Source organism: Falco biarmicus, chromosome 4, assembly GCF_023638135.1.
Source record: "Falco biarmicus isolate bFalBia1 chromosome 4, bFalBia1.pri, whole genome shotgun sequence".
Classification (NCBI taxonomy): Eukaryota; Metazoa; Chordata; class Aves; order Falconiformes; family Falconidae; genus Falco; species Falco biarmicus.
The window spans coordinates 97,224,254-97,246,115 of NC_079291.1; the positions used below are offsets into that span (position 1 = coordinate 97,224,254).

Genomic DNA, 21,862 nt, shown 5'->3' on the forward strand with positions numbered 1-21,862 from the left:
TGTTGCCACCATCAAAATGATTCCAAAATAACTTGGTGGAGTAGAATGACTGTCAGGTCAGACAAGCAGCACAGCTGGGATCTGCTAGGGGGGAGCAGAGTTAAAGAGGAAAATACAGGTTCGTTTAATAGAAGAGCTGTGCGTTCTAAATATTTATATGCTATCAAAGATTTATAATAAAAATTATGGTGACTACTTGTGAGTGAGCAGCAGCAGTATTTGGGAAAGGGTTCGTTTCAAACTCTGCGTTTCCCATGAACATCTGCAGTATTTGCGAGGAGGACCACGTGGTTTCTCCACGTGGTTTCTCAGAGGTTGGTACAACTGCTTTCCTCTGGGGAGTCCCTGTTGACAGTGTGATCCATAGCAAAATGAGAGGAGCAAACTGGCCACCGGTTTTGCTAATGGTTTGGCTAATTGATATGCTGCTGCTCTTCTTGGGTGGCCCTGGCTGCAGCCCTTCTGCTCCCCCAGCACCGCCTGGGCAGTGGCAGGAGGTGGCTCTGCTCCCGTGCATTTCTTTTGCGAACAATATAACTCTTGATCTTCTTTATTACCACTTAACATAGGCAGTTATTCAGGGTCATTGCTTGGTCAGTCTGTTCCACCTTTATGTATGACGATTGCAAAACAGATGCTTGGCAGCCAGTAGAAGTTTTATTTCTGTGGATGAAAATAACCAAAAATATGTTCAAGGAGATAATTGGAATCATTAAACTTTCCTGTCATAATGCCAGTTGTAGTTTCATCCATCATATGGCTAAAAACAAGCAGCATCAATCACCACCAATAAAAAAATCTATTTCTATCCCAAATATGCCAGCAGAAACACTGGTGTTGTAACGTCAGAGTATGGGCCTGATCTGAGCATTGTAGTTAGTCATCTTGAGGAGACCTGATGTGCTTCAAAATAAGGGTGATTTGCTTGGTGACGACAATCAAAACACATTTTGTTTAGGCTAGATCAGTGGTTATCACTGTCACGTGAAGCACCATGTGAACCACTGCAAGTCAGTAACTCACCCTGATATCTGGGAGATCTGGTGTCTCAATGCCTTAAATTTTCTGTCTGCAGTCAGGGTAGCAATAGATGCACAAGATGATTTAGGGAAGGGCAGTGCAGGATGCAAGAGCAGGAAAGCAAGAACATCTGTCTGCCTAAGGCTTTGTGCCATACCAGTGTGCCACAGCAGAAGGGAATCTCTCTCTGTTGTTGCGTGAAATTGCTGGATGCCAGATATCAGTCACTATTAATCGCTCCTGTTCAACCACAGAGAGTCCATAAGAATCATTAATAACAAAACTTCTGTGTAGAAGCTGCTGAGGAGGGGTGTGTCGGGCTGCTAGTGAGGGGTGCTGGTGAGCAGAGGAAAACTAAAATGGGTGAAACAAGGTCCTGAGGAGGAGTAAACGTCCTTCGTTAGTATTAAATAAGATGTAGCTGAAAATCAACAGGGACAAACTGTTGGACATGAATTGGCCTATGCCAACATGATCCCTGCGGAAGGGAAGAGCAGAGCTTGTACAGCAGCTAACAATAAATAATAGCAAGGGATGGGATCAGAAAAATTCAGAAAAAGCAAAACAGAGTTCAGCATTAAATGGGAACGTTGTCTTTCAAAAATGACATTAGCTGTCTTCAGGCTCTAATGATTCCTGCCTTAAGATGGAGCAAAAACCATCCCTCTGGTCTGATGGTAGTGATCCGTGTGGAGAGCTTTTCCAGCTGCTCTGGGATGTCTTGGTGTGAAACACTCCCCGCTGCCTCTCATGGGGAGGACATGGGGACACAACTGAACTGGAGATGGGGTCAGGCCTGCTTTGCTATAGCAGTTTGCCTGCCCTGTTTTCCAGCATCTGAAACAACTGGGGCTACCCCTGCATTTCTCAGGATGCAAGCGTGTAACCTCCAAGATAACTTCCAGCAAACTTCAGAGGAAGATCAGTCCCTTTTCATAAATCTTTTCCTCCCCCCCTCCCTTTTTTTTATCTTCTTTTTTCTGCTTCAGAAGAGACTCTGGGGAGGACTTACAGGGAAAGCAAGCAAGGAGGAAGTACAAGCTGTCATAAATAATGTTAAAGTAAGAGTCAGATTTGCAGTAAGGTAACAAGGTGCCTGAGAAGGTGGTGACTGAGTTGTGAAGGGTTTTCAAAGTGCTTGTGTGTGATTGACGCCTTGGGGGCATCAGCCGAGGGATCTGAGAGTGTTGGTCTGGGCAAAGAGTACAAGATACAGCCACAGCCTCGGTGGGCGTGCTGAGGTTTGCAGCCACGGTGCCAAGCCTTGGGCACATGTGAAGGTTTGGCTCTGCAGGAAAGCATGAAAGAACAGCCAGGCTTTGAACGCTGTGCGCGTGGAGCCGTGAGGAAGGCAGGGCCAAAGATGAAATGAAGGCTGAAGGAGTGAATGATGCAGTGGAAGAGCATGGATCTCTGAAGACAGAGTGAAGGGGAAGAGTGCTGAAGAAGAGATGTTGATGAGAAGGATGTTTCGGGATTCAGAGGGTGTAAGTTAGGGACTAACCACCCTTGTGGAATGTTGAACAGACTAGAGGGGGTTTGACTTTGAGAGCAGCCTCTGAAAGGACTGTGAGGACATGAATGAGTCTGAATTCAGGGGTGATGCTGCAGCTACAGTGGCTGCTTTTGGCTAGATAAACAGAGGAATCTCTGAAGACATTGGGGAGTACCATTATCCTTCTATAGGGCAGCAAAAAGACCTCTGCTATATCCAGATCTGGGATCTGCACTGTAAAAATGCATTGGAAAGGTCTTGGGAGTTATGTGGAAGGAAAAGGAAGGAATAACAGTTTTTTGCTTCCCTGGGGAAAGGGTCCCAAGTAATTTGGTCTGTTTGCAAATATGTTGGAGTGATCTTTAACCCTGTACAAGTGCAGTAGAACTGTGGGCTCAAAGCAGATGCTGTCAGCTACCGGGCTGACAAAAGCAGATGCTGTCAGCTTCTGCTAGTCGGGGCTAGAAGAACTAGGTAAAGGTTGTGAAAACCTCTCTCCTGAAGGGTACAATGGGTATTTTTTTTTCTTGTTTAAGCTCGAGTTTGAATGGAGGGTAGGGCCTTAACAACTGTAGACTCAATTTTACTAGGGGTGTACAGGAGGTTGCATGGGAAACAGCTAGTAGTCCATTTTGTGGGCTGGGAGCCCATCAGCCTCACATGACCGGGCAGGTTTTGGACACTGTGAAGGTATCAGCATTATTGCTGAATATACAATCAAAACGGTTCAGTTGTTTAGCTGAACTTTGTCTATGCTGGTTATTTCGTTTTAGTCTACAGCGAAGTTGTGGTGGGCCCTGAAAAGAAGCCCTGCAGCTGGGCGCGCTGGAGCTGGGAGCTGTTCCCTGGTCACCTGCAGCCAAAAGCCTTCACTACGGGATTACCCAGGTTAGGAGGCAGGACTGGGATGCACGGAGCTCTCGGTGCTGTGTGGCAGTGTGGATGAGGTGATGACAGATGAGGGGACACTGCTTTGCCAGATGAAGTTTGTTACAATTTCCCATCTGCTTGGAAGCAGAAGCTATAAGGTTTGTGCTGTGCAAGTAATTATTTGTTAGGCATTTTTAAACATGAAATTGAGTCCAAACAGCAAATATTTTTAGCTTGTGTCATTGTGCAGTTAAGAAAGCTGCCAGCAGCATAAACCTGAATAACTCTGCGTGATGATTGGGGTGGGAATGGGAGGTGATTACCTTCACTTTTCGGTGCCAGCCTTGCAAACCAGCTGTTGTGTGAGGTGTCCCGTGTGCCAGTTCTGGAGGGTGCCTGTGAAGCAGGTAGTTCACAAGGAGCTGTGGCAGGTTTGTGCCAGTTCTGTTTGTCCTGTTAATGGTGACAGTGAGCATGGGTGGGGTGTGCAAATGTGGCCAGGTGCTCTGCAAGCAGGACTGCAAGTGAGGCAGGACAGGTGATGCCTGGCCTCAGCATTGACAGTTGTCCTTGCCTGCTGGGTGAATGGGTTTAGCTGGAGAGGAAAAATAAATACATTTAAAGAGGATTTCCTGCTTTGCCCATTCTCCCTTCCCCATGCTTAGGCACTTGTTCCCTTTTCAGCTGGTCTCCTGCTCGCATGAGGCAGCATCTTGCAGAACTGGCTGCTTCTTCTCCTGCTCCATTCATTTTACCTGTAATAAAAAGTACACATCTGGCACAGCTGGGAGGTGTTTGACCAGGTGTGAAAATGGGAAGATGGGAGAGGATTGCTGATTTTCTCCTGGTGAAATAGCAATCTCACATCTCAGTTTTCAGCAAATGCGTCCTGCAGAGCGAGCCTGCACGTGGTTTGTAATGTAGGCAGGTTTGGGATGAATGAAGCATTTTCCAGAATTTCAAGGAACCGGTTGAGTTGTTTCAGCAATATTTTACTCTCCACTCTAAAGCCCCCCCAGAAGGAGTGAGAGAATGGATTTGAGATGGATCTGAGCATTTTAGAAATTGAATGGCTTAGGCTTTTTAGATCGCACAAAATATAGTAAATTCTGAAAATGAATGCTTTTTGAGGGGGTGGGATCTGCTGCGGATTTTGATCAGACGGTAAGCCAAGTGATTCAGTTATTCCCTCTGTTTTCATGCAAGGTCACGGCATGATCCTCAGTTGCTTCCGTTGCATCTGCAAAGCAGCATGGACAGGTAGCAGGGTGTTTCCCAGCTGTGCCAGCTCCCGGCAAGAGCTCTCGCTCTCCTCCACCTTCCTCAACAGCTCACAGCATTGGGGCCATCAGTCCCATCAGAGGCTGCTTTTCCCTGATGTTTTTCCTTATAACTCCAGCTGGAGGGGGAGAAGTATGCAGAAGGAGCTGGTCTTCTGCACGGCTGCGCAGCCAGGGCAGCAATCTGACCCCATAGGTGGTTGCACACAGGTATGATTTTTTCCAGTGCCCTGAGCACTGCTTTCCTCCCCTCAGCTTCCATGGATCTGCTTGATTAATAATAAGGAACAGAGGGGAAGAGTTTCAGCTTTAGGTTCCACATGTGTATATTCCCATGGTTTTATAGCTGGTAGCATCTGATGTTACTTACCTTCATTTCAAGTAAAAGGGTGGCTTTAGCAGGGCATTTTTGACCTGGTTACAGAACAGAATGGAAAAAAAGCTTATTACCATGAGAATTCTTCAAGTGTTGCTTTTCTCTTTAATCTCTTCATTGGTGTTTTTTCTTAATTTCTAAAAAGAGCCGGAGCTGCTGCGTGAGATGGGCAGGTACCGATGGTGCAGACCTGCAGTCAGGGTTGCACTCTGGCTCACATATGCGTATTCTGCGCTGCTCTCTTGCATGTCCTTTCTGCTTATGAAGTGTGTTGCTCTCAGTGGAAACTTAGAGGGAAGACTGAGGGTAGAATACTGATGAAATGGGATCAGAAAGCAGGTTATCACCTTATTTTTGCAATGCACTGCCATTCAGAAAGCACCAAGACACCTCAACAATAGTAGACACTATAATACTGTAATCTCAGTGTCCAATATATTTTCCCTAACTCTGTAAGCAAAAGCCTTCTGCCCTGGTAACAATTTCAAAGGAAAGAGGTCATGCCTTGCTGAATGTAGTTCGAAATAAACCACAGTTCCTCAGAAAGCAGGAGATGAGAGTGCTCCTTGCAGAGGAGCTCTCTGGAAGAGATAGTGTGCAGTTACAGCGAGGCCTGACCCACCACTCAGCCCATATCCCATCCTTAAGTCAGTCATCTTTTTTTCACGGGACCCTGCTGCCGAGGACTGTGCCATGTCCCCTGGCATCCCAGCCCTGTCCTTGCCTGCCCTCCTGGGACAGGCTGCCCCCCTGGAGCTGCTGGCCGTGGGTGCTTCTCCCTCTTCTCCAGCTGCATTGCATCCTGGCATGTGTCAAAGCTGAGGTAGTCCAGCCTGGGTTAGGATGAAAGTTTTGAGCAACTAGTGTTTGATTTGGCTTTAAATACAAAGAGAAATCAGCAGAATAGTGTGCAAAACAGCTCTCCCACCCTATGAGGATGGAAAGGCTCTCACTGGAGGCTCCATCCTTGCTGAGCTCTAGGGGAAGATAATGAAGAGGCAGTGGGTGAAGCCTGGAGGGGCACTGGGAGAAAGCTAGTGGTGCTTTCATGGAGGCAGTGCAAGACCTTCAGGGCAGTACCAGCCTCCTTTCTGCCTTGGTACCCCTGTATGCAAGATGTCAATGTCACCCACAGTGTCACACACTGTGTCTGCAAGGAGCCTGGGAGGGAGCTGTGTGGGGTTACAGTGATTCCAAATGCTCAGCAGCAAGCCGGCTCCATCCACCATCTCGTGGGGGTGGCTCTGGGGGTGGCTGGGGCAGCCCTGGGCAGTGGTGGGCAGAGGGACACCTCGGGAGCAGGCTGCGGGCACACGGCTCTCTTGCACCCACCAGGACAGCAGAGCGGCTGCAAAGCTTTGCATAATAATATTCCACATGGAGAAGAATGATAATCATAGGAAACATGATTGACTGCCTTTTTCTGTTGTTGCTGTATTATGTCTATTTAAATCAGATCACATTAACTGCAGTTATATTTAACAACGTCTGTCTACACGGCTGAATTCTTAGATTGTTAGTTTTCAATTGTAAATCACTTAATTGTGTCTGACTTTTTACAAATATTTGTAACGTGAGTTAATATTTTTCTACTATGTGCGATGCACATTCTGGAAAACACTGATTGTTCTCGCCGCTGTGCACTGGGTCTGGCGGGAGCCCCCAGAGCCTCGGTGCTCTCTTATCTAAAGGCCATTGCCTTTACAGCTGATGTGTCAGAAACCAAGGTCTGTGTGTTATGGTCGGGAAAGCCGTTAGGATTCATTTGGCTCCCTGACAAGAAGAAAAGAAAATGTTTGTCTGCAGTGTGATAACATGGTGAAGACTCAACACTCATGACACGGCATGTATGTATTATTGCTGTGCTCCTGGAGCCCGCTCTTGAACATCAGTATAAGATGTGGAAGGTGAGGAATTTTAAATTTGATTGTTTTCAGGGACTTTGAACCCAGGACCCCGAAAGCCTGTACTTGTTCTCACAGCGGGATGCCTGCTGCCCATCCTTCCCAGCCTGGGCAGGGCTGTGTGTGGTCTGTGCCCGGCAGATACAGATATTTGCCTTGGCGGGTCTCCTGCAGGGTTTACGTAGTGAAGGGTAAAAGATGGAACTTCTCAGCTTGGTACCTGCCTGGCTCTCGGCTGCAGCTCCTCTACTCACGCTGGGCAGGGGGACAGAGGAGTGCCACTCCTGGCAGCTGTTCTGTCTCCTGAGCCTGTTCTGCAGAGCTGCCTGGGAGCCTTGTCTCACACGCAAATCATCGGTGCTTAAAAAACCTGTGAGGTGCCAGCCTGTGGTGGCAGCCTCCAGCCAGGATGGCAGCCTCCAGCAGAAGGAAAGGAGAGAAGCGTGAAGCACCATCTGGACCTTGGTGGGTACCTGCTGTTGGGGTGCATCTCCCCAGGGAACGGTGCCCTGTCCTTCGGGGTGCACCCACAGCCCCAGGCAATGCCCGTGTGGGCTGGGGGGCTGCGGCAGGTCTTTCTGGAGCTGGTGGGAGGGATGTCGGGGGTCAGTCAGGCACACACCGAGCCTGGATTCAGGGTGGGACGGTGCAACGCTCAGTCTGTGTCCCAGCTTCACAACTACCAGGGTTTCAGCTGCTTCAAGTACAGCTAGCGCAGGGCTGGGAGCAGCAGTGCTGTGCTCCCCAGGCTGCCATGCAAAGGGAGGTGGGGTGTCCTGCTGCGTTGCAGGAGCTGCTGCCAGGCTGAAGCATCTTCTTCTGTAGTTGTTATAGTATCTGTACACATAAATTATTTATTTTACATTTAATATGGACACAGAACAGCAGTTTCCTTATTGCCTAGATGGCTTGCTAGGCTGATCGTCCTCACCAGTAAGGTAACAAGGATGGTGTACGCCATAGGACTTGCCCCATCTGCTAACATCTCCCCCTGCGCAGTACCTTGTGCTGAACAACTCCTTTTCTCACCTTACAGACTAGCTGCTTTTAAAGGCATCACATTTTTGCTCCCTGTGTGTGTTTCTCCATAGCTATGCTTCTTGCTGCTATTCTGTGTCTGCTTCAATTCTTCTCGCATCCTTGATCTTAATGCAGGTGCCAGAACGTCTTGCAAGGGTATTTTGCAGGGTTAAATCCCACACAACAGCTTACAGCTCCACATGGTCCATCTCAGAGGTGCCATACATCCATTTTGTGCCACCAGTTCTTCAGGGGCAGAATAGGTCCTGTTGGAGGGGATCAGGCAGTAAAAGAGATGGCAAATGTTCCCAATTAGTGGAGCTCAGATTCCTTTCCCTATTCCTCGTGTGTTTTTTTTCATGTTGTTGAATGCTAATTACTTAAAAAAGAAGTGGTTTTTCCAAAATGCAGTGATAAATTAGATAGGATTGGTATGGCTAAGGGTATTGCCGCTGTGTAAAACCAGGAAATTCCCCTCAAGGTAAATTTCTCTGAAACCTTTGAATGACTTGAAGCACAACTGTCAGGGCACTGTTCTAAGAAAGACGAAGAAATTACCTTTTAATTAGCATAATGTGGTATTTTAGCATAATACTAATATTAATCATTAATAATTGTTGTTATGTTTTGACCAAAAGGACTTACAGATGTGATGTTTCTGCTCTTGTTTTTTTGATAAATTGGTATCAGTTAGTGGAATGTTACGTGCAGCCCAGAGGGACTAAAAATTGCTTGGATCTGCCATGGAGGGCAGTTCCTTTCCACTTCTCCATCACTGTCGAAAGGGGGTCTGATGGCAACCTATACAGAGATTTCCAGAGAAGCATGGTCTTAGTCACAGGTGGGACTTAGCAGCTTCAGCTCCCTTTAGGATGCTCTCCACTGAGAATATGTGGCAACCTCTTCACATGCTGAGGATTTGCTGCCTAGAGGCCTAATTCTCCTAACTGCTTTCTCCCTGAGCTCTCAAGAAAGCTTGTTGTGTCAAACCACTGTGGAAGACGTCAGCCTGTTCAGGAGAACGTTCTCTTTAAGTCTCTGGCTGTGACAAATCTAAACATCGTGAATACCAAAATGAACTGTAATGGGCAGCACTGCAATTTTTACTGTCTTAATCCTTGAAAAAGTGAGAGACATAACCTTCCCTGTACATTCCCTTTCCTCTTTGTCTGCTGATACCCAGTTTGGCATAAAAGGTAACCAAAGCCTTGCTCTTCGTGACCAAAGTCTCTGCTTTGCCAGTTCTTTGCTCAGAGCTTCTGCAGAAAAGCATCTATCACCATGCTACTGCAAGAACCAGTGTTGCAAAATACTCCAAGGTATGCACCCACACACCACGAGTACTTTGGAGAATGGCCATCCAATTCCAAGCTACGTCTGTAGCAGGCAAGTTTCTTTCAGAATGTGGCTTTTCTTTCAGTTTTGTTTTAATGAATAAAAGTGATCATCATTCACTTAGTGATCTGTAGCTTCTGTTATCTATGTGTTCGCTCATATCGTCATCCCTGCCAAGCATGGTGCTGGCTGCAGTGGAGGAACTTGAGTCTCTTTTTTACCATCTGGTCTCGGCCACTGAAGGGTATCTGATTTTGTGTCACCAAGGGAGGCCAACTAGGGAATTCTATGTTCATGGCTCAGGGGCCTGATCCCCAGGGTGTGTTCAGAGCTGGGAGCAGAGCTTGGTCGGTCAGGGAGCCGGCTGCACAGCATGGCCAGGGAACCCAATGCCTCCCGTTCAAAAGGACTTCTCCCTGCGGGAGCAGCACTTCTCTCAGGACACCTTCTCGTCCCCAAATATGTACCTCTGCCAAGCATCACTAAGTAGCAGTTTTGGCTTGAAATATGTAAATAGGCCGTGACCCTGTGAAGCCCATCAGAAGCTGCCAGCCTGCTTTTATGGAAGGCTTTTAGGTGCCACAGCCATGGAGGTCAGTTGAAAATCCCACAATACTGTGATGAAAAAGCAAGAAAAATCTCATTTCCCTGCTTGAATCAACAGGAGCCAAGACTCCAGTCCTAAGCTCATTTCAGCACCAAGGGGGGGGAAATTTTAAAGATGCATGAATTCCTATACAAGAGCCTTGCCTTGGCCCTGCCCATGGCATAGACACCATTGGAGATGTTCTCACGCCTTACTCCATCACCTTTATTCCTGCTGAGTGTCAAGGTACTGTAGCTTTGCTGGACCAAATCCTCATGCCAGTTGCTTTAGCTCCAAAGGCCAAAGCCCATTTTGAATTATAAGACAAATGTATCTACTGTTAAACTTTTAATCAGATGATCAGGATTTGAGGGTAATGTAGATCTTTGTTCCATGATGATTGGGGTGAGTTAATTGCAGCTAATTCTAGCTGTAAAAATTACCTGGAACTGAATAGCACTTTATTGTTCTGTGATTCTCTTCCTGTTAACTGATGTGAAATTCAGCATACGGAAGTAAACTGTAAGGAAACACAAACAAGCTAAACGTAGCGACCTACCTCGGGCTGCACCAACCAGCCAGAGCTCCAGTTTCTTTCGTTGTGCCATACTTCAGCCTGTGCTGCTCACATGCCTTCAAGCATCCTTACGCAATGCCATAAGAAGAGGGTATTAAGGCATGCTCAGGGGTCAGAGCCTCTGGACAGCTTAGTTTTTAAGCCCTTTCAGTGTTATACACCTCATACAGATGATCTTGCAGGGGGATTTGCGGGGTTCAGAAGTTCTCTGGTCACAGATGGAAAGGACATGCCTTTTGAATGGAAGTGCTCCACCATCCCTTTTCTTAACAGCTTGCAAAACATTTGCAAAGGCAGGCAGCACTTTCTTCCCCTCCCTGTTTTGCTGAATCTGTTTTTTCATTTACTTTGATTTATCATTACACATAAATCTGGAGGTATCTTTGCACAACCTGCTGGAAAGCTGCATGCTATGTTTGCTTGTCTCAGCTTTCCTCAGCCCCGTGGCGCAGCCTTGCAAAGCTGGGTGGTAGGTGCGTCTGTAGCAGAGATGGTGCAGGGGTTGGTCCACTTTCTCAACAGAGGATCCGTGCTGAGCACCTGCCTGCCCTTGCCACGTCACCAGCGTGTGCTGGTTGATTCATCAGCACTGCAGATGAACAGCAGGTACCCACGGGCGCTGCTGCTGCAGCAAGGAGACCAGGAGAAATCTCTGCCCGCACGTGCCGCCAGTGCTCCTCTAAAATACGCTGGAAATCAGCTCAGCTTGTAGAGTAAACAGCTATCCAAAAGGCAGCCTTTAGGCTGGAGTTAATTCCAGGGTGGATGTCTTGACCTCACCTGGTGAAGCAGGTGCAGTCCCAGCATCTGCTGGTGGATGTGATGGGCGAGAGCCTGCAGAGCCTAGGCGACTGGTGAAGCACAGAGATTTATTGCAATGTTAAAAGATTCAGCACTCAGGCGAGGAGGGGCTGCTGTACAGCCGAGGAAATACTTTCACCAACGAGTTTAGTGCAACCCTGAAGTTTGTGAACCGTGAAATAAGATTTCTCTTAGAGAGGGAAGCATCAGCCCTTAACAAATTATCTAAGTCCTTTCTGCTGTTTTAAATCACACACCCCAGGACCCCCTGGCTGCTCCCTTATAGTAGCAGTGGTTCATTAGATAACTCAGGAACTTGCCAGGATAACGGGAGCAGGCACCCATCCGCAGTAAACAACCGACAATGTGCAGCCGCAGTTGGAAGTGACTGAATTCCTGCAGCAGGGCTGATTTTACCGACACAGGAGCAAAATGGTGTGGGCTTTTCTCCAGGAGAGGGGGTTTGTCACCTTTCGGGGTGCTCGAGCCCGGGGGATCTGTGAGGAGCTGGGGCTGACAGGAGAGAAAAAGAAAATTTTGGTGAAGTAATAGGCACAGATTGTAATTCCTTGAATTAAGAGGAATGTTAAGGGAAATTTTACACTGTGCTAGAAATATTCTGCATGGCTATGAGCCTAAAAGACTGATTCGGGGAAGTCTGGCCAGAGGAGAGCTCGCCTTGAGCATCCCTGTTGTATAGTGGCACCAGGAGAGCAGTCTTCCAGGGACATGTGGGGATAGCGCTGCGTTGCAGTCCGGAGAACTGGTGGAGGGGATATGTCCTGCTGGCTCCTTCTGACTCTCCTAAAATCCTCTCAAACTGCATGAGTGATAATTGCTAAATCCATGGCTGGGCTGTGCTGATGCTGCCGGTTTTGCTGACATGGGGAGGTCCATCACACTGTCCTTGCGTCCTCTTCTTCACTTGCATTTCAGATCCCAAGGCAGCCAGTGGTTCATGGGTTGCAATTTGCAGCTCAGAGCATTAGCATGTTGCCTGGGGCATTTGTGACTTACCCTACCGAGGCAGCGTAGCATCCTTCATGTTCCCCATTTAAAAGGGAAGTCAGCATCCCACCTGCGGTCGAGAGAGGGAGCGTTTGGATCCTCCTTTGCTTTCTGCTTCAGAGACGTGGGCACAGGTCGGGGCCCCAAGCACCGGGCTGCCTCCCTCGCTCTGCCCTTTGCTGCTCATAGAGAAGAATATTTACAGTTGGTGGGAAAAGGATGCTACAGAGCAATTCGTGACAGTGGCATGGAGCGTGTCTTAGGGAGCTGTGTGTGGTTTGTTGTGCCACTGTCCTGTCTTGTGTCACTTTATCTCCTAGAACTCTGGTTTTCTGGTAAAAAACCAAGGGCTTCCATGCAATGAGTCACTTTGACAGCCACGTGTTTCTTTCAGCTGGAGCACTCCACACTGCTGATGCCACAAGTTGTGAGTAAACCTGGACTGATAGATTAATAATTAATTGATGGGTGCCTATGAATTTTTCAGTATTTTCTCTCATTGTGCATCATAAAGCAAAACCACCTTTTATGAGACAAAGATCTCTCCTAAAGCCCTACATCAAAGCTGCAATATTGTCACCCATGTTGTGATCTTGTTCAGCCTTCACATGCAGAATGTTTGCTTTGAAATACTTAAATCAACCATTATGCTGGGCTACAGAGCTCCCAGCATGTCAAAGGATGAGCGCCTTGAAACTCTCTTTGAGGCTTTTGGCACCTATGACTGTGCATGACACAGGTATTTGACTGTGTTAATTATTTTGGGAGGACTTATGCCAGGCTTAGGAAGGGCATGAGTGGGTCACAGCTTTTGTCCTTGTCCTCCACCTGGGGAAACTAATTCACAAAGTGGGATTCTTAGACCCTCCAGCTGCATGGTGATGTGCTGGACACAGAGGCAGAGGAAATTAATGTTTAGACAGCTGACAGTACCCGCAGCCAGGGTGGTCCCTGCTCAGTCCACTTTCCAGAAGCAGCCCGTCTGAGCCTGCCTATGACTGTGCAGGAGGCATCACCCATCCCCGGGTGCTGATGCTGCCATGGGGGAAAACCAGCACAGGCGGTAGCTATGGATTTCAGGGAGATCTGGTCTAAACGCTTTAATATCCAGAAGGTGAAGAGCTAGGTTTGCTTCTGTTCCTGACGCAGCACAAAGCAGGTTGCTGCAGCTCAGTGTTTGCATTACCAGAGCGTTTAACCCGTGGTTTTCCAGAACCCCATTGCAAATGGCTTGTCCTCTGCAGGAGCACGCAGCGTGGGACGGGCTGGACTCACCACCACGGTGTAACTTTTCTCGAAGGGAGGGGAGATACCTTCAGACAGGCCCCAGCTATGGTCAAGGAATGGGGATGTTGTGACGCTTGCTGCCCTTGCTAGGATGCAGGGATTGGCATTTGCAGTGACTGGCAGGGAGGGATGACACTGTTAAATGGTGCCAGCGGTTTCTGGCTGGGGCTGATGGCAGTTACACCGCCAATACCTGTCACATCCATAGCATGTGGTGTACATGCCAGGCTGATCACTGAAGGCTGTGTCTGTGTGTTGCATCCTGTTACTGTAAATACTCGTAGCTTACAACGATGTCATTTCATTATAGACCCTTGTAGCTTACAACAGCATTATTTCCAACAGTGCTGAGCTCAGAGCATGGGCGCAGATCCTACGTCGTGTTTACCTCACCTGTGTCTGTTGGGAGTGTGCCCCATCAACACGTGTTCGGTGGCACGGCTGGATCCACTCTTACTGACTGGCTGAGTGCTGCGTACGGCATGTCACTTCTGCTGCAGGCATTGTCCCCATGCTGGGCAGGTTAGCCCCAGCTACAGTCCTCTCACTGTGGCTGATGTCACACGGGCTGTACCCTGCTCGGTCCCGAGGTAGGTGGGTCAGTCTGCAGTGTTAATCTGAAAAAAAAAAATGCTCTGGGTGTAATAAAGAAGGTAAGAGGACAGCCTGCACCCTGCCCGCCCCCCCCCCCCCCCCCCAGCATCACATTTGGAGCCAGGGCTGCGATTGTAAATAGTTTGGCTTTGAGCTGGGATAAACTAAAAGCTGGAGCTTTAAATATGTAATGCTTTGACTCCAAAACATGGGAATTTAAAGTCTCCCTTAACATTGCTCATCTCCTTGAACTGCCTCCAGTGTTTCCTGGGGTGCATGGATGTGAGCCTGGGCTCCTGGCTTTAAAAACTACAAGGCTCGGGTTGGGCAATAAGCGGGAGGTCTCTGATACACCAGCCAAATAGTTTAGGTGTGGATTTGGTAGGTGCCTATATGCCTATTGCAGATCTTCTGACTTAATTAGGTTGGTTTGTTTGCCTCTGCTTCTGCCTTTCAAAGGTGTAGAGACATTGTCTTCCGTCCCTCTGGGACAGCGTGAGGAGGTCTGACAGTGGTTTCGTTTCAGGGTCGTGGAAGCAAAAGGTTGCTTCTGCAGGCCAGTGGCTGGTTCTTATGGGTGATTAAAACCGTCAAACTCGCATGTTTTTAACCTCTTTCTTTCATTTACTAGTGCCCATTAAAAAGTATTGCTTATTAGCAGTGTATGTGTAAAAAACCCTCTGTCTTCTGCAAGATTTTTTTTTCTTGCAGTTGAACAGTCACCAGGGGTTAGAGCAGGCACGTGCCCTGCAATGCCCTCAGCGGCAGGCTGGCTGTGATGCTGGGCAATTTTGGGTTCCACTCAGAATCTGATCTACAATTTTTTTTATTTTTATTCTTTTACCTTTAGCAAATGTTACACCGACGTAGATAATCTCTGTGGAGCAAGCAGAGAGAACTAATGTTGTATGCGGGTAGATGTATGAAAACTTCTAATTTACCAGCAGGCACTTGGGTAATGATCAGTTGAGAATTGCAAATTATGTACGTCATATATTTGTGGCATGCTGCTGAAGAAAAGCTCAGTGCATATGACAAATCATATATATACTGAAATTTATAATACTTTTCACATTTAATTGACTGGGAAAACCTTATGATTTATATCTTTGCTTTATTCATAGTACACACATAACATAGTTATAATGCAGAACAAAACTAATTCATTTTTTCTTTGACTTTGTACATCATTTATATATTTGGCTGTCAAGTATTTGAATATGAAGTGAGCATGCATAAGGCAGAGAATAAATAGCTGATTCTCCAGTTAAGAAATTGAGTTTTAATGATATCAGGGTCTGTGTTGCCTTACTGGGATGTTTGGTCTTGCTTAGATAGCATGCTTTACATTTGCCCCTTGCCTTATTTCACAAGCAAAGTATATTTTATGGGCACCAGCATTGCTCTCTTAATGGCCCTATATAGTATTTTGACTGTGTAAAATGTACTGGGCTTGCTTTGACAGCAGCAGGAGCCCTGCCCAGGCTCAGGAGCAGTAAGTGGCTGAGCTGTTGGGCTGCTACTCTTAGTCACAAGAGGTCTGCTTGAACATGCCAGGAGGACACGCAGGGACCGCAGGCAGGGGCTGCCTCATTAGTACTGTTCTGTAGATAACAAGAAGAAAATGTAATGTTGGCTGCAACAGACTGATTGCTTTCCCAAAGCGGTTATTGCCATGGAGCTAACTTGAACAGTCATTGAAAAATACAGCCTGGATTACCTGGCTTGGCATCGCTAATTAACCTTGGGAAGCACGGCCCTGAAAAGCAATACCTTACCCACTTGAGCACAAGCAAGGAGGCTGCCTAGGGTGCTTGTTGCCTCCTAAGAAAAATATTCTACTGCAGCCAGATCTTTCCTTGACACATGGTTTTCCGACACCTGTAGCATCACTGGAAAACATCTGCAAAATCAAGATAGTGGAGAAAGTATAAGGAGTTTGCTGGCTCATTATCGTACCTCAAAAACAGCTCTTCTCCACAGCAGCATCCTTGATTTCTAAATTCAGCGCATGAGTTATTTTGGGTAGTGTGTGATTAACCTCAATTACTGTAGCTCGGGTGGAATTCAAATAATGACCCCTCTTTCAGAGTCGCAAAGAAATGGAAATCTGGCACTGTACATTTCCTACCCTTAATGAAGCAGCTCTGAGAGATGCTTGCACATTGGTGGAGGTTAGTTGTGTGATGCATTTGCTCATGGAGAAATTAATAGGGGCAGCTGATCTGGAAAAGTGTTGGTGGTTCATGACTCTGTACTGGTTTTGGGATCAGGAATATAAACATGAATGCAGCAGGTTATGTGGTACAGCTGGTGTGAATGAAACCTGGGTGGCCACAGCAGAGATAGCTGAAGCTTCAGTGGATTTGGATCATGGTCAGGACACTTTGTAGTTTTCCTGCCTGAATTAAATCAATAATGGTCACTTTCAAAAACTAATCAAAAATATCTTTCCTTCAATCTTAGCCGTAATGAATGTCGGCTCTCTGGAAAATCATTGATGTGAAGCAGTATGCAAATACACACCTGCACGTGTGCAGATCTACGTGAACGTGTGTGAGAGGGGAGATGCAGGATGCGCAGGCAGGTGGCTGAGAAGATGCTGTAGAAAGCAGCATGTCTGGGGGAATGTGGGGTATTTCAGCCCATCCAGGGAGCACAAACAGACAAGCTCATCATTCATCAGGCTGAGAATCGAAACTTTTGCCATCGAAACTTTCCAGACTGCACTGTGCCAGCTGAGCTTTTCTTCTGTCAAGCAGTTTATCTCCAGAGGAGGATAAAACCCAGGGAGGTGGTTAGCACAACCTCAAGCCAACAAATAAAGATAACTTATGTGTAGCAGTCAATGGGAGAGCTGACCTATGGCAGCTTGTGGCGGTCACATTTGCTGGTAGCCAAAAGGGGCCAATACTTTGGAAACAAAGGTGACATTTGGATGGAGGAGCCAGCCCTCCCACCTGAAGTCACGTTTGCTTGAGGAGATGAACCAAAACCCTGAGGTTTTGCACCAGGCTGAGCATGGTTTTCTGCCTTGTGGGTGGAGCACTGCCATGAGCACCCCGATGCTGCACATTTATGACCCCAAAGGAGTCTAGAGAATGGTTAGAGTCTGGAAAGCAGCTATAAAATTGCCACCTCATTACAGCAGCCATCGACTTCTTTGGGAGCTAGTTTAATGTTGTGCTTTTTGTTGTTCTGTAATTCATGTCCGTGTATTCCCACTAAAAATAACCAACCCGCCTCAAGTCCTACCGACGGGAAACTGCTCGCAGCAGTCACCATGCCTCTTCCACATGTGCTGTAATTGCTTGCTTAACTGGCAGAAACAACGTTTTACCCTCAGAAGACATTTCAGGGCCAGGCAGATGCCAAACGCTGAACCACAGGGCTGTGGGCAGTGTGTTTAAAAAAAAAAACAACCAAACAACAAAACTAAAAACCTCTGCTGAAGGCTGCAGGAAAACCGCTTGCATGAATTGGGTGGTAGTACAGGGATGCAGCAATATGGGGGGAAAGGGAAAGAAAATAAGCAAATGCTATTGTTGTGCACTTCTGCTGAGCCACTCTCTTGTCTTTTTCTGGGTGGCAAGCAGGGGCAGGGGGTGTTTGGCTTGGTGATCTGGAGCTGCCATGTGTCCTGCCGCAGCACAGGGGGGCTATGGCTTCCCAAGCACCAGCAAAGTGACAACCTCTGGAGGACACCCGGCTCCTCAGGGGTTGTGATAGTCACCATCGTGCCTTGCCGCCAGACTGGCTCACAGGGCAAAGTGGGTGTAAGACCTCAGGGTGAGGATGCTCAGCCCCAGGAGGCAGCTGGGCAGGTATCAAAACAGGGTCTGCACAGTCCTCTGGTCGTGTCTGTCTTGGGATGGCGAACGTTGTGTGTGTTCTTTGTGGGGGGCTTTGTCCCACAGCAGGGCCTGTCACCACTCCCTCTCTGCAGTACTTCACTGATAATGTAATACAGGTGGTCAGCCTGAGGAACTGAACTGCTTGTCAAGGTGCTGCCTTGGTTAATTTTTAACCTTGATTTGCCTTTTGTTTTTGTACAGCTGGACAACCCAGATGAGCAAGCAGCACAGATCAGACGTGAGTTAGATGGTCGTCTCCAAATGGCAGAGCAAATTGCCAAGGTAAAAAGAAAGAAAAAAAAGTGTCTTCTGTATTAATAAGCTCTTCATATAGAAGCACGTAAGTAGTTTGATGCAGCCCCCAGGTCCTGTCCTTCTCTCACAGGTTTCTTCTCCTAGTAATCACCGGTTAAAAATCCGCTGATTTTTAACTACAAACAAAACAAGTACAGATGAAGCTGTACTTGGAATGTCTGCTTCTTGGAAGGTCTGGTTTCTTGGAATGTCCTGATGGGCTGTGATGTTTTAGGTTCCCACAAAATCCCTTACAAATCTTCAGTGGTGGGAAAGACATTGTCCTGAAGTGCTCCAGCTAGATCTGCAAGTGCATGTCTGAGCCCTCTTTGTCAAAATTCTATGCTAGGCAATAAGGTGGTATGTAAAAAAAGGTATGGTGTGTAAAAAGGAGCCAGAAATTGCCCTAACGGGGTTTGTGCCTTTCGCTGGGCTGCTGGGAGCCACAGTTCCCTGCCCGTCCATAGGTACCTGCTGCCTCAGTAAAGGTACTTCAGATGTGTTGTCCCACACATGTTCACACTTTGCACGAGAGCGGTCAGGCTAGCCTTGGACTGTGCAGACATCCCTGCCATCTGGATCGGCAGGAATGGGACCTCCAAACAGTTTTGATAACGAAGCACTCAGCTAAACTCTGTAGAGACCCTTCCGTAAGGAAACCTCTCCCTAGGAGCAAATCCCACCCTCACACAGTGCAGATTTACGTAGTCTCCAATGGACCGTAGATGGAGAGAAACACTGGATCCTGTTGACATCAGTAGGGGCAAGATTTTATCCTTGCCTTTAATCAAATGCTCTGAGTCACTGATAAAGCCCTAATGGGGCTGAAGTCACTGGGAATGATCTGTCTGGTGATTCTTGATAGTCAGGAAACCATTAGAATGGAAAGGTCTAATCAGACAGACATAGCTCAGGTTAGGGACCTGCCTTTCGGCAGCAGTCCTCCCGGCACTGAGCTGTGCCCAAACTGGAGGGGGGTTATGAGAAAGGTAGTATCAGAGCTGTTTGCAACCACGCTGATACCCCTGGGTGTGAAAAGCAGAGCACGTTAATTTGTGGTCAGGTGTTAGCAAGGATACTGGTAGTGCTTGTGCAGTTGTTCCTCACTAACGCTCCTGTTAAACAGCTACTGCTCTTGCATCTTTGGGGAGGTAGGTTCTTTTTCCCCATTTCACGGATAAAAACAGTGAGGTGGTCAAACGATGGTGCAGCAAACCGACTGCAACTCCTTTGTTCAGCATTTGGCCCTTTGCCATTTTATTGCCAAGAAAACCTACAGAATTTTTTATTTGTGGCAAAATGTGAGCCCCTGTGCGGAGTGCTGCTGCTCCAGTTCTGAGGTGGGTCGCCAGGCACTGGGTGCCAGAATGAGATTGTCTGGCTTTGTTGTTTCAGTTTTCTTTTTATGGCATGTGGGACAACAATATGCATGGTTCAGTAGCAGCCAGTGGAGGCTGCAGCTTCATGAATAATTTTTTGCAAACAAGAATTTGCCATTTCCATTTCTTCCCCAAGGATGCTGAAAACAAACCATGCCATGGCTGGCCCTGTGAGAGACAGTCAGGGGAAAGTCCTCAACACAGCCTGACATTTCCCCGTGCAGGATTCAACCTTCAAAATACAGCTGTGCAGCTTGGAGGGTGGTTCAAAGTAAAAGTGACTTACCTGTGATCCACTTGGCAGGTATTGATATTTAATCTTCGTGTTACTGCTGCAGACCTGTTCTCCAGAATGTCAGATCCCACCAGCAGCTGCCTACAAGAGACCTTTTTCTTTCAGACCCATGAATACCATGTTTTGAAGGAAGCCAAATGACCTTTTGCATCCTTCTCTGCATCCTCTGTTCCGGGCAAAGCTGCTTTCCCTTCAGCATAAGGCAGGTTCACAATTCGGCTCAGTGAAAGGATAGCGTTTCCAGTTTTATCTCCAGTTTGCAGCTTTTAATGCGGATTTTCTGCCCAGGGAGACTTACAGTGTCCGCAAAACCAGCCCTGAGGTGGGAGTCTTGGAGATTCCACGCTAAAGGCAAATTAATGCCTCATTAATAAATTAAGAAATTCACACGAGGACATTTGTACTTCAGTGGCAACAAAGGCCGTGGAGTCTTACCAAGACCTGGGACTGCAGTGTTGCAGAACTGATGGCTCTGCGAGCTCTCATCCGACCAGTCGTGTGACCTTGAACGAGTCGCTGTGCATGCCAGCCTTCCTGCATCTGGTTACCAGGGCACAGCTCTGGGGCTTTTTGCCTCCTCCTGTGCTCAGGAGAGTGCAGCTCAGCACAGCATCAGTGCCGCATCAGGCAGGGTCCCCCACTGAGCCTGACTCCATCAAAGCACATCAGCCCAGCCTTGGCGCCAGCCAGCTTGAGGATCACGCTCGAAGTCAAGCAGATGTTTTAAAGCTGAACCTGGACAGGCTTTTCACTCTGCGTATTGTACTTTTCCACCAGCTAAATGTGAGCAGCATTACAGCTGAGAGCTTAGTGATGCCAAGGCAGAGGTGTATTTTTCTCTGCAGTAGCAAGTGCTCTGCTGTCCTGTGGTGCCTTTCCTCCCTCCCACACAGTCTCCTGGCCTCGAGGGCAAGGAGCATCACATGTAGGGGCAACTAAATGAGACCTTGTGATGGCACCAGAGCAATATATCCATCTGGGGCTGGACCACCCTGCTCCAGCCCACTAGACTGGTCGTTTTTTGCAGTCTCTTTTTTTCTCCACACTTGTCCCCATTTCTGGTCCTCTCCCTGCTCCAAGTACATGTGGAGGTAACTAACACCCTTTCTTGCTGTTGTCTGCATGTCTTGATTGTGTCTTCTTCCAGACTTTCCCCAGCTGTGTCTCCAGTCTGATGGGTAACTTGGGCCCACACCTGCATCGCTGCATTTCCATTGTCAGACCCAGTCCCCGTTAAATTGTTATGCACCACTTCAAACTTACTGGTTTTAACCTTAGTATGAGAAGTTGCCAGTGGCGCACAGTGAGATGTCTCAGTCCTTGCTGCAGTTCCAAAGAGGTCTGTGGGGGCAGTGCCAAAATTGCAGTCCCTGGATAACAGCAGGGCAAAAAAGCAATAATGTTTGAACATCATTGCTTCAGCAGCAGTTCTCAAAAATCTACAAAACAGTTGTGGTTTTTCTTTTTCCTAGGGGTGGCTTGCAACTTACATAATGCATAGACAATAAACCAGACTGATTAGGTAGTTTATCTTACGCCAGGTCTAATTTACATGAGGGAATTGCTTCCCAAGATTGAGACTGGAAACAAAAGACTATATTTTAACTGCTTGGTGCGAGTGCTGCTGCGAGCTGTGCTGGCAATGGGTAAGCTGTTGAGGACTGCTGCAAAAGCTAGTGCAGTGGAGTACTTTTTCAGCAGCCTGATGACAGTCTTCTAGAAGAAACATGACCTTGTTTTCTTTTCTAGCATACATTTTACGAACTGCTCTTTACAATATTATGAATTGCCACTGAGACACTTTGCACATCAGCATCGAGTTCCCTGGCTGCAGATGCTGCCTTGCTGTCATACACCTTGCAGTCTCTCGTAACCCACTGAGACATG

At 47.5% G+C, this 21,862-nt stretch overlaps 1 protein-coding gene across 16 annotated transcripts in view; it reads left to right on the forward strand.

Annotated features, from left to right (window-relative positions):
• Window positions 1–21,862, forward strand: part of CADPS (calcium dependent secretion activator) — a 220,843-nt gene that overhangs the window by 61,996 nt on the left and 136,985 nt on the right. For all 16 annotated transcript variants that reach the window (XM_056335290.1, XM_056335291.1, XM_056335294.1 and 13 more), the window contains exon 4: window positions 18,209–18,289. In XM_056335290.1, coding sequence (XP_056191265.1) covers window positions 18,209–18,289 — 81 coding nt within the window. The remainder of the gene's footprint in view (window positions 1–18,208; window positions 18,290–21,862) is intronic.